Source organism: Patiria miniata, unplaced genomic scaffold (genome assembly GCF_015706575.1).
Source record: "Patiria miniata isolate m_02_andy unplaced genomic scaffold, ASM1570657v1 HiC_scaffold_2, whole genome shotgun sequence".
Classification (NCBI taxonomy): domain Eukaryota; kingdom Metazoa; phylum Echinodermata; class Asteroidea; order Valvatida; family Asterinidae; genus Patiria; species Patiria miniata.
In genome coordinates this window covers 8363613-8375359 of record NW_024037058.1, presented here as the reverse complement: position 1 = coordinate 8375359, position 11747 = coordinate 8363613, and the positions used below count along the sequence as shown (strand labels likewise).

Genomic DNA, 11747 nt, shown 5'->3' with positions numbered 1-11747 from the left:
GGAATAAATTTGGAAATGTAAACAAGACACACAAATTCCTATCCCATATAAAATGAAAGAGAGAGAAAAACATGAAAATACCACGTATCTGTGAACCAACCTTGACAAGTCAGGAAAAACCTTAAATGCATCTGCCTGAATCAAGAAACTATAATGATCCATAAGTCATCATACAAAAGATACACCTACATGAACATAAAAACAAAATTATAAAAGGCATATATTTTGTACAACAATTCGTACAATAATCTCATTCAAACATGTGAATGACAACAAAAATTTCCAAAAAAAAATTGGAAAAATAACAAGTACAAGTTTATACAATGAAATAAGTAAATATGGTGCGGATAAATCCTGTGTCCCTTTTTTTTTTAAGAGCAAAAAGTCACCAATATTTATACAGTAAAATATGGAGGGGCAGCTTGAGCTATCAGTACATAGCCAAATACATGTACAATGATCATGCTAGGCATAGATAAACACAAGTTCTTTTAAGTAATGGCATTTGGCCACAGACCCCGAATATGAGGTACTGTACTCCTATTAACAGTCATTATGGTCACCACTACTGCCAACACACAGAGATAAGCTGCAATACCCAAAGACAAGGGAGGGTTCCCTACTTTTTCTTTGGCTTTGCCATCTGACAAACTATGTGCGGGGTGCGTTACATTACTGTAGCTAACTACATGAAGGCTATCATCGAAAACACTCACAGTGAGAGAAACAGAAACTACTCCTTCCACCTGCACATTACAAAAGTCAGCATGCTTCAAGTAAAACCGTCTCAATTAGAAGCGGCTTAGCCTCTTCAAAAACAGCATCTACCACCTCAACTGTATGAGAACACATAACAAGGTCAGGACACTGCGATTCATGAACCCTGTCTTCACTAGGCTTCTCGAAACATTTCACAATAGCGGCAAATCTATCATTCAGTGCAGCTTCAATGCTACTCACTGCATTTCTATCAATAGGACAAGCATCTTCATTTTGTTCACATAAAATATTTGTGAAGGCACTAACTATGGTCCTAGCTAAAGCACTATTTGACTTCGAAATAGAGTCTGGCACAGACATGGTTGGAATAATTACCTTGGAATGCACACACAAAAATATGACTTGTTACAAAATCAGGCCTCAATCACTGACCTACAATCAGATCTGCATACAAACAAACAATAAAATACAAGTCAAAAGTATGTCTAACTACACTGAAGACAAAAGTACAATTCCACTATAAAAATCTCCAACTGACACGGTCTAAAAAGTCACCCAAAAATGCCAAGACAATCTTATAATAGAAGAAGCAAATGACACTATGCACTGGTGAAAAATGTCAAAAAAATGCAGTTAGCTGAAAACCAGAAGTTACAATGGTGTGTGTGCAACAAGCAATACTAGTATTTGACTCAAAAACACTCAATCCAAAGCAAAGGGCCAACAACTGGCTCTATAATTATCTGTTCCTAATATAGAATCTACTACAGATTCACACAAGGCACAACTGCCTAAAAACTGAACAGATCTAAGCTTGGATACAAAATGGTCAAATATCAAATACAATTTTAAAAATAGATTGTTACAATGAAAGTTTCACAGCACACAATGTAGCTTGTCAATGACGTCCTCTCAACGCAGGGTGAGGCAAAAATCAGATGATGACCATCACGTCTATGATCGCAACAATCAAACACACGGAAGCGATTCAGTGCGATTCGTGAACACGAATTCCGGTGCACTAGAAAATCTAAAGTCCGGGGCCATATATTTCCGGATAAAAACGCGTCGTCATTGAAAAGTTCACTGCAATGTACTAGTAGAAAAGATGTCAACTGTCGGAGCACTCAATCCTGTCTACGACGCCATTTTGTAGCAGGACGGCAAAAGGAGGCCGGCCCTCAATTTAAAGAGGACGAGTGTTCTAACAAAAGTGATGATATGACGACTATTTCCAATAACATGAACTACAATAAATTTATTCTTAAAACAATTCAAGTATTCAAAGCCCTATGCACAATAATAGATTAGGTAGCATTATTACATGAATTTTAATTTTTTGTTAAATATGGCCAAACTATACATCAAATTAAAGCTCACGATAGGAGAAATTCAATGGTGCAAACAACATTGTCATAGGTGCTTCCGTTCAGAAGTTATGTCCGCCCAAAGACACCATACTCCTGGAACTCTTCTGGTCGTCATTTGAGTTAATGTATTTGTTAACTAAAAACCGACCATACTATTCAGTTTTGGTTCAAATGTAGTCAAACTATACATCAAATTAAAGCGCCTGATGAGAGAAATTCAATGGTGCAAACGTCATTGTCATAGCTGCTTCCGTTCAGAAGTAATGTCTTCCGAAACACACCATTATTACTCGTGAAACTATTCTGATTGTGTGTGTTTTTTTATTTCTGTAACCAGGGTGGAGCAGCACCTACTGAGGAGAAAGTGATGTCTCCAGATATTCCCTTATATCAGCATCCCAATTCCTATGCCCCCACTTTTTCTGCATAAGATGGAAGAGTAATTTATATTAATGTAACCTTATTGATCTTCAGTGATTAGGTCTCCTTTTGGAAGATCTTCCTGCAGCTTGTGGAGATCCACTCATGACCTTTTGTGATGAAGCACGAATCCAGAAAGACTAATTTATGTGTAAAATAAACAGGGAATATTGACACACCTTTTAAGACATTTTCCTTTCCTCCAATAATTGAAAAATTGTTGATATTCCCTGCCCTGGCTACAGTCCAAAGGGCTTTGGAAAAAAATCTGACTCCACCAGAATTACGTCTGACTTGCATGCACACTTACCACCCCTCCCCCATCGAAGGTTACAAGTCAAGTTTTGGCAGCAAATGAAAATGCATTATTATTGCTGATGTAATTAAATTAATCCTTTAATCAAGTTAATACATGATTTTTTTTATTATTATTAAATTAAAACAGTAATTTTGAAATCAACTGAAATACATTTGTTGGTCATGAATGGACGTTTGTACGAGTTTCATTCATAAAAAACAATGAGTTACTGGCAAACATGACAGCGCATCATCATCATCAACTGCGTCAAGGGCTGGCCAAACATCAGCGCGGAGATGTCATTAGACTTTTAAACAAATACATTTCTACAGACCGCAATCAAACGCAGGAACAAAATCAAGACATTCTTACTCAGAAAGGACCAAGGAATTTAGTGATATAGGTTTACATGAATCCCCCCCCCCCATGTTCTGTATATCTAAATTGTGAAAAAAAGTGGCAAATTTGATCAAAATTTGGCAAAAATTGGCAAAAATTTCCTTAAAACCTTATTTCTTGACCGTTTGAAACGAAACAAAAAGCATCGGCAGATTGTCCAATCCTATCTGTTCAATTGATGGCAGTATTTATTGATTTGGAAGTCAAGAGAGGGCGGTATCATTATCAATTAAAAACGGTAACCCATTTTCGAGGCATGAAAATGCCAAACTTAGTGTCAAAATGGCCGCGCTCATGACGGCCGTCCTGAAAATCACGCTCTGAAACTTCTGGTTTTGGACAAATTGAGGTATGTTTTTCCCGATCTATTGCCATTTTGTAAAAGAAGACATATTTGTCGACATGTAGGAGTGATTTGAAGCTGAAATAGCTTGATGGGACACAGTAACATTCATTTGAAAAACTTCAGTTTTGTGTGTCACCAGAATAGGAAATGTCAATATCGCGGTACCTCTAACATTGCTAGATTAGGTATGACACAGTAAGGTGTGTGGGTGTGTGTGTGTGTGTCAAAGTTCAACACATGTACGCTAAACACTATAATACAAAACTACACAGTCATGACAGTAGTACAAATACAATGCAACGAATGTCTCATCCCGAAAATACACAATTTCTCTCACAAAATGATGATGAAAAACAGCAAAATACTCACCGGGAACTTTCTATGAAGTACTCTCCCAGAATGATATACCTCAGGGAGCATGGCAGGAGCCATGCTCCCTACAAATAGAGAGAATTTTCGGAGACAATTTTATACCGGTCTTCTCTGCTCGAAGCCCACAGGAGAAAAACTTATTACAAATGGCCTTTACGTGCGCGTACGCGGGAAGCGAGCCCAAAGGTCATGATATGCAAATCACTCGCAAAACTTTTAGATAACAACAGAGGGCGCACTTGGCCATCCTACATTAGCTATAAGGGAATAAATAACCTGTGATTGTTCCATCATTTTTGATAAACAAACAGCTGCCAAGTTTGAGACTGTTTTATTTCTAGATGTTTCCTTCAGTTTTAAAATTATCTTTCAGACTGAAAAATTCCAAAGAAAGAGTTTTGCTGTACAAACAACAAGAAAGCTTTCATGTATCTGTTTGCTCTGTCTAAAATCAGGTTGTCAAAAGTTTAATTTCTTATTACTCAAATGTTGATCATATTTTTTATAATATTGGATAGCTTGGAGGGTGAAACGAGAATTAACAGTACGAGCTATGAAAATATCAAACAAGTCGAAGACGAGTTCAATATGTCCATGGTGAGTGCGGTTCTCGTCTCTACCGAAAATAAGCCATCCAACGGTTGACAATTCGACCCTCTGTCTTTGTGTAAATTTTAACCATTTTTTTAAAAGAGTGTATAGACCCCCTCCATTTCCAAGCGTTGTTATAATTCTAATTATTTTCTTTTGTACTGTATTATTTACACTCTTATCCATACTATCTGTGTCAGAAAGTAGTAGCTGTATTGTTGTGCTGACTAGCGCCCTCTTGTGGTTTGCATATTCTTTTGGCTTACTGCTGGATAGCATGTAGGGCGCCCTCAATAATATCCTTATTTTCCAATCACATTTATGTCCGTAACTTCCGTTCCAGCGTTTGATCCAAACTTGACCTGTTTTCCCATTTATAACAAACCAGGTTGCCTAAAATCCTATTCCTAGTTATCCCATAATCATCCAAGATAATTCCTGTGCGTGATTTTGAATAGTAAGTACATTTTTGATGCCTTTATGGGGACCTTTCTGGGGTGATTTGTAACTGTTTTGATAATCATTTTACGCAGTGGCTATTGTTACGGCAGCCGTAACGCATTTCCCATTTTCTATCGTTACGGTAGACTGCAACCTGGCAACTTTTATAAAAAAACATGACAAGAAAATATAAAATTAGAAGGAAAAAAGTGAATTTGAACTTTATGAAATTCGGACTTTATTTCCCTTTTAAAAAAAATCCTCCAAAGCCTCAGGTTAGAAAAGGAAAAAAATTCGAGTGCAAAACTGAGATTCGAACCCGCAACCTCGCGGTGCAAAATCCTACCCTCAATCGGCTGAGCTGGCGCACTGCTCGATAAAACGTGGAGAAACAAATAATTATATACCCGCGTGCGTATCAAAAAAATATCGTAGAGGGCGCTAAACAACGAGTGCCGTAACGATAGCCACTTCGATCATTTTAAGTACATGTGTATAGTGATAAATACATGTACATTTTTACAGTGTTATAGGGTCAGTTTTACCCACTTAGTAATGTTAAAGTGCTATAAGTCTTAATTAAGGCTATAATTAGTTCCATAGCGATTAAGTGTTGAAGCTATTTACACCCAATACCCATTTGTGTAACATTATCCATGTGATTATTGTAACTCTAAAGACATGTAGGCCCATGTTCATGTACATGTAGATCACATGACCCCCTTTATTCATTATTACATGTAATTGGGACACAGGACGCACATGTATGGATGCACTAGGGATTTCCATTTATTTCCTTCCTTATTTTGTTCTTTACTTAGAACCACGGGAAAATCTCACGGGAAAATCTCACAGGGATAATTTTCAACCTCACGTTTTTTCATGGTCCTTCGAGCCGAATTCGAACCAGCGACATATGGATCGACTGCCAACATCCACCCGTCCATCCCGGACTGTTCGTCCACCCAAGCGCTTCAAAGATTTTGCACTTGGTTCCCCTACTGGTAGCCATCGCACTTCCTCCACAACTTCACATCACTCAAGCCGGTCAAGCTGTTCCCACATCTCCCAACTGAGCGACTCACAAGCTGCGAAGCTCACCGCCATGAGGAAGCAATCCCAGCTTCAGGAACTCCAACGGCAGATAGCCGAAGATGAGTTATACGACACACAACTCAAAGAGCAGGATGACCGAGCCAGAGCAGCACGTATGCAGCTTGAGGAAGTTGAACGTCAAGGGCTAAGAGAGCGAGAGACAATTACGATGCGTCTTTCTAGACGAAGAAGACTGCGTCAAGCCGAACTGGAACTACGAGATGCCGAGGCTGTTAAATCATTTCTGCAAGAGGATGCAGATCCAGCTATCCATGACATCAGTGAGATTCCATGCTCCCAGCCAACTGCTGATCCAACCCTGTCGCTGAGCAATACATCTTTGAACACCCCAGATGTAGCTGAGACTGACCAGACTGTACTGACCACTTCACAAGTCCCTGTGAATGGTTCACCTCCCAGTGCACCCACCTGCTCTATTACTGGACAGCAACCAGTTACTCCAGTGCGCACCCTGCAGGAAACAGGATGTGACTCCCTGAAACCAGTGTTCCCAACCAGTAACACGCTCCAACAGTCGAATCATACTCCTGTCTGCAACCCCGGTGCACCACCGTCATCAGTCATCACGCCAACATCTCCTCCCACTTTGGGAACTGTTCCAGAAATTGCATCAGTGAACACTAACCTCATGGATCTCCTCATGGCATCATCCCTCGGTGTACCGAAACCAACCCTGCCGAAGTTTTCCAGTGGTAGGGAGAAAGACTTTGCACTGCTGAAGATTGCTCTCCAGAACCTGGTTAATGTTCACCCGCATCTCAGCGAGCAATACAAGTACCAAGTGCTAATCGGCAGTTTGGACGGCAAGGCCCTGAAGCTTGCAAAATCCTACCTCCATAGCAGCCAGCCATACACCAAGGCATTGGCAGCACTGAGCGACAAATATGGCCAACCCCGTCAGCTGGTGCAGACTGAAATAGCTGCAATTATGATGACACCGCCAATCAAGCACAACGATACCGAGTCCTTTGAAGACTTCTGTCTCGATGTATCCTCCTTGGTGGGCATGCTTGAATCCTTAGACGGCCAAGCCGAAGTGGAGCTTCGATGTGGCTCACATGTAGACAAGCTGCTGAGCAAACTCTCCCCGAGTCTCCGCACCAGTTTCATAGAGCACTGCATCAAGAAGGGTATACTCAAGCCGAACTCAGGTGAAACGTACACTCTTCCCCAGTTTGCCGCGTGGCTGAAGTTGAAGTCACAGTCGCAGATGCTCGCCAAACAAGCCGTTACCAGTCACATCCAAGATCAGAGTAGTTCCAGAGTAAACCGAGATCATCGACCGGTGAAGCAGAAGCCAACTCCGACATCTGCATTCCTGACAGGAGGCAAGCAGGAGAAATCTGTGAGCCCCAAATACACCAAGCCGAAGCCAAAGCCGTTCTGTCCGTTCTGTGATGGGAAAGATCACTTCTTGAATGGCTGTCAAACCTTCAAGGCACTTTCTACCGAGGAGATAGTGAAGTGGATCCAAGAGAATAAATGCTGTTGGAAGTGTTGCCGCAAGCATGAACCTGATGCATGCACCTTGAAGAAACCATGCCACCAGTGTAAGGAAGTGCACCTTACAGTTCTGCATGAGGCTGCCCAGAAGGCTACAAGTGTTTTCATGGTGAAACCTACAAGCCAGTCCGTTTATGTAGACAAACCTAGCCGACCATGCAATACCATGCTGAAAGTGGTAAGAGTTACCCTCCACGGTCCAGACAGCAACATTGACTCTTATGCAGTACTTGATGATGGATCTGAGCGAACCATGTTACTTCAAGATGCAGCACAACAGCTTAAGCTCAGCGGAACACCAGAGACTATGCATCTACAAACAGTCAGAGAAGACCTTGTCATCTGTCAAGGTAAATCCGTGTCTCTGTCTGTGTCACCCCATGACAAGCCAGATGTGAAGTTCTCCCTGGATGGTGTCTTTGCTGCTGGTAACCTATGCCTGTCCGAATATACGTATCCAGTCAAGATACTGCAAGAGTGCTACCCACATCTTCGTGACTTGCCACTGCCTTTGGTTGATAGAGCTCGACAAGTCATCCTAATTGGGTCAGATCACGTTGACCTAATCGCCCCAAGACGACCTATCAGGTTCGGCCCTAGTGGGACACCAGTAGCCGCTCTCACAAGACTGGGTTGGACTCTCCATGGACCAGCCAGCATTTTGAAGCAGAAAGCTGGTGAGCAATGGTGCTTCAAACTCTCAGCCCAATCAGAGACAGCCGAGCTGATGAGGCACGTTGAGAAACTTTGGCAAGTTGATGTTGTGCCTTATGTGAACGAACAGCATGTCGTTCGCTCCAAGCAAGATCAACGTGCGGTGCAACTTCTAGAAGACAAGACAGCCCGTGTGGTTGAGGGAGGAATTCAGCGTTATGTAACTCCCCTCTTGCGAACTGACAACGCCAAGTTCCACGCTCCAAAGGAGGCTGTCCTTCCAACCCTGAGAAGAACAGAAAGGCGCCTTGCAACCCGACCATCGCTGGCAGAGAAACACAACGAGCTGATCCAGAAGCTAGTAGATGCTGGTTACGTCAGAATCCTGGCAGTGGAAGATGCTGCAAAGTCTGAAGAATCCTGGTACATTCCGCATCACACAGTCGAAAACAACGGGAAATTTCGCCTTGTGTTTAATTGTTCCTTCCAGTATCAGAACCAGATACTCAATGAGCACCTACTTCCTGGTCCATCCCTCGGTGCATCGCTCCTTGGGGTACTGTTGCGTTTCCGCCAACATGCTGTAGCAGTGTCAGGGGACATTAAGGCAATGTTCCACCAAGTAAGGCTGCAGCCCACCGAAAGATGTCTCTTCCGCTTCCTGTGGAGAAACATGAAGACCGACACCGAACCCAAGATCTATGAGTGGCAGGTACTACCCTTCGGAGCAACATGCAGCCCCTGTTGCGCCACTTGTGCGCTACGTAAGCATGCCTTTGATCATCGAGAGAAGTCTGCTGAAGTTGCTGATGCAGTGGATAGATCATTCTACGTCGATAACTGCCTAGTCAGTGTACCACAGGAAGACGAAGCCAAGGCTCTCGTCCACAACATGCGTGACTTGCTTGCCAAGGGTGGTTTTGAGATTCGTCAATGGGCCAGTAATGTACCCAACGTTGTAGCCGATCTCCCTCCTGAAGCACGTTCAGATGGCTGTGATCTCTGGCTGACGTTTGGAGAGACAGACTTGGCCGAACCCATGCTCGGACTCCAGTGGGACTGTAGCACAGATGATCTGCAATACCGGCACCGGGTAGTCAACTATGATTGCCTGAACATGAGAAACATGTACAAAACCTTAGCCAGCCAGTATGATCCAAATGGGTACCTCACACCATTCACTGCCAGAGCCAGAGTTATCGTACAGGACTTATGGAAGACCAAACGTGACTGGGACGATGCCCTGGAGCCCGGAGAGATTATGGACCGATGGCGAGCCTGGGAAAATGAGCTACCAAACCTGTCTGTCATCAATCTAACTAGATGTTACACGCCCCCTGATGTCAGCCCAGAAACAGCCAGTCGCCAGCTTCACATCATCTGTGACGCGTCTGAGAGGATCTACGGTGCAGTCGCCTACCTCCGGACGGAAGATGAGAAGCATACCATACACACCAGCTTTTTGTAATGGCCAGGTCCCGAGTTGCACCAAAGAAACAGCTCTCCATGCCCCGCCTCGAGCTCTCGGCCGCTTTGGCAGGGGCTCAATTGTCCAGTCTCCTTCAGCAAGAGTTGACTCTACCCCTAGAAGATATTGTTCTCTGGAGTGATTCTACGACAGTCCTGACATGGCTGAAGTCGGAGTCCTGTAGGTATAAAGTCTTTGTGAGGTATAAAGTCTTTGTGGGGACCCGAGTGGCCCAGATCCAGACCCTGACTTACGTCGACCAATGGCGCTACGTTGACACGAAAAATAATGCAGCTGATGATCTGACGAGAGGGAAAAGTCTGCTGTCACTCAGTCAACCCTGCAGATGGCGAGACGGGCCACCATTCCTATCCGCAAGCCCTGATCTTTGGCCAGCCTTCCCACCTGCCCTAGCTGAGGATTCCTCGGAGCTGAAGAAATCCTCCTTCTGCGTTATAGTGACTGTGGAACTGGCTGACATCCCAGACCTGGAGAAGTACAAATCTATGGATGAGCTCATCGAGGCATCTAAGCAGCTCTGTGACGGGGCGGCGAAGGATGATGGTCCTGTTGAACTAACAGCTGATCAGCGAGCAGAAATTGAGCTTCACCTATTCCAACGAGCCCAGAAATCCAGTTTTCCCGAAGAGTGGGGTGCCCTCAAGGATGGTAAGGAGCTCCCTCGAGGAAGTAGACTGCTGCAGCTCTCGCCAGAGTGGGATGGAGATGACCAAGTCATCAGAGTTGGGGGCCGGCTGCGTCATGCTGAAGGAATCCCGCTATTCACCAAGCATCCAATTGTGCTCAACCTTGTACATCCTGTAACTAAGCTCCTTATCCAGGACTTTGACCAGAGACTCATGCACTATGGTCCAGAACGTGTCCATGCCGAAATCAGAAGAAGATTCTGGATTCTGCGTGGTTGACAGGCTGTCCGCAAACATCAGCGTCAATGTTTTGACTGCCAGAGGTGGAGAGCCACTCCAAGTGTCCCTAAGATGGGGGATCTTCCTTCTGCCCGCCTCCGCTTCCAGCAGCCACCATTCTACTCCACAGGCGTTGGCTGCTTTGGGCCGATGACTGTCAAGATAGGCAGGCGAACAGAGAAGCGTTGGGGCATCATTTTCAAATGCATGACAACGAGAGCAGTGCATCTAGACCTACTTGAGAGTCTTGACACCGATGCCTTTCTGATGGCTTTCCGAAGATTCGCCTCCAGAAGGGGGAAGCCGTATGAGCTGCTGTCAGACTGCGGAACCAACTTCAAAGGGGGTGCTTCCGAGCTGAAGGAAGCCTTCTCAGCGATGGATCCAGCCCTACAGCAAGAGCTTGCCAAACACCAAGTAAGATTTCGTTTCAACCCTCCAAATGCCCCACATTTCGGAGGATTGTGGGAGAGAGAGATCAAGTCAGCCAAGTATGGCCTGCGAGTTGTCCTCAATGATCAGACGGTACCAGAGCAAGTCCTTCGCACCGTACTCATCGAGGTCGAAGGAATTCTCAACTCGAAGCCTCTTGGCTACACATCTTTAGACATTGCCGACATTGACCCTGTCACACCGAATGTCCTTCTGATGGGGCGCTACGACCCAGCTTTACCTTAAGTTTTTATCCAGCCAAAGACCTGTTGGGCAGACGTCAGTGGAAGCATAGCCAAGTTCTTGCAGACCACTTCTGGACCAGATTCTCCAAGTTCTACCTACCTTCACTTCAGAGTCGTCAGAAGTGGCAAAGAGATGTGGTGGGTTTGTGCAAGAACGATGTCGTCATGATCATTGACCCGAATCTCACTCGGGCGCAGTGGCCTATCGGCAGAGTTATTGAAACCTTCCCTGGACCGGATGGTCGTGTCCGGAGTGCCGACGTGAGAGTCAGAAACAAGGTCTACACACGTCCTGTAGCTCGGCTGATTCAACTCCCTGAGATGAGCAACAACGATGAACTCAAGGACGCTCCGACCTCATAGGTTGATGAACAGTTGGATGGTTTCACAACATGCTTTCTTTTGTACTTATAAATTTGTTTCCCAAATTTAGGGGCGGCTGTGTC

At 44.2% G+C, this 11747-nt stretch overlaps 2 protein-coding genes across 2 annotated transcripts; both read left to right on the top strand.

The window, feature by feature from the left end:
* The first annotated feature begins 4713 nt into the window (after nt 1-4713).
* Nucleotides 4714-9698, top strand: LOC119726911. Its single transcript, XM_038198764.1, has 2 exons — nt 4714-4973; nt 5779-9698. The coding sequence occupies exon 2, from the start codon at nt 5874-5876 to the stop codon at nt 9696-9698; it is 3825 nt and encodes a 1274-aa protein (XP_038054692.1). The 5' UTR covers nt 4714-4973; nt 5779-5873.
* Nucleotides 9698-10624, top strand: LOC119726910. Its single transcript, XM_038198763.1, has one exon. It carries the CDS (start codon nt 9698-9700, stop codon nt 10622-10624), a length of 927 nt encoding a protein of 308 aa, XP_038054691.1.
* Nucleotides 10625-11747: the final 1123 nt, after the last annotated feature.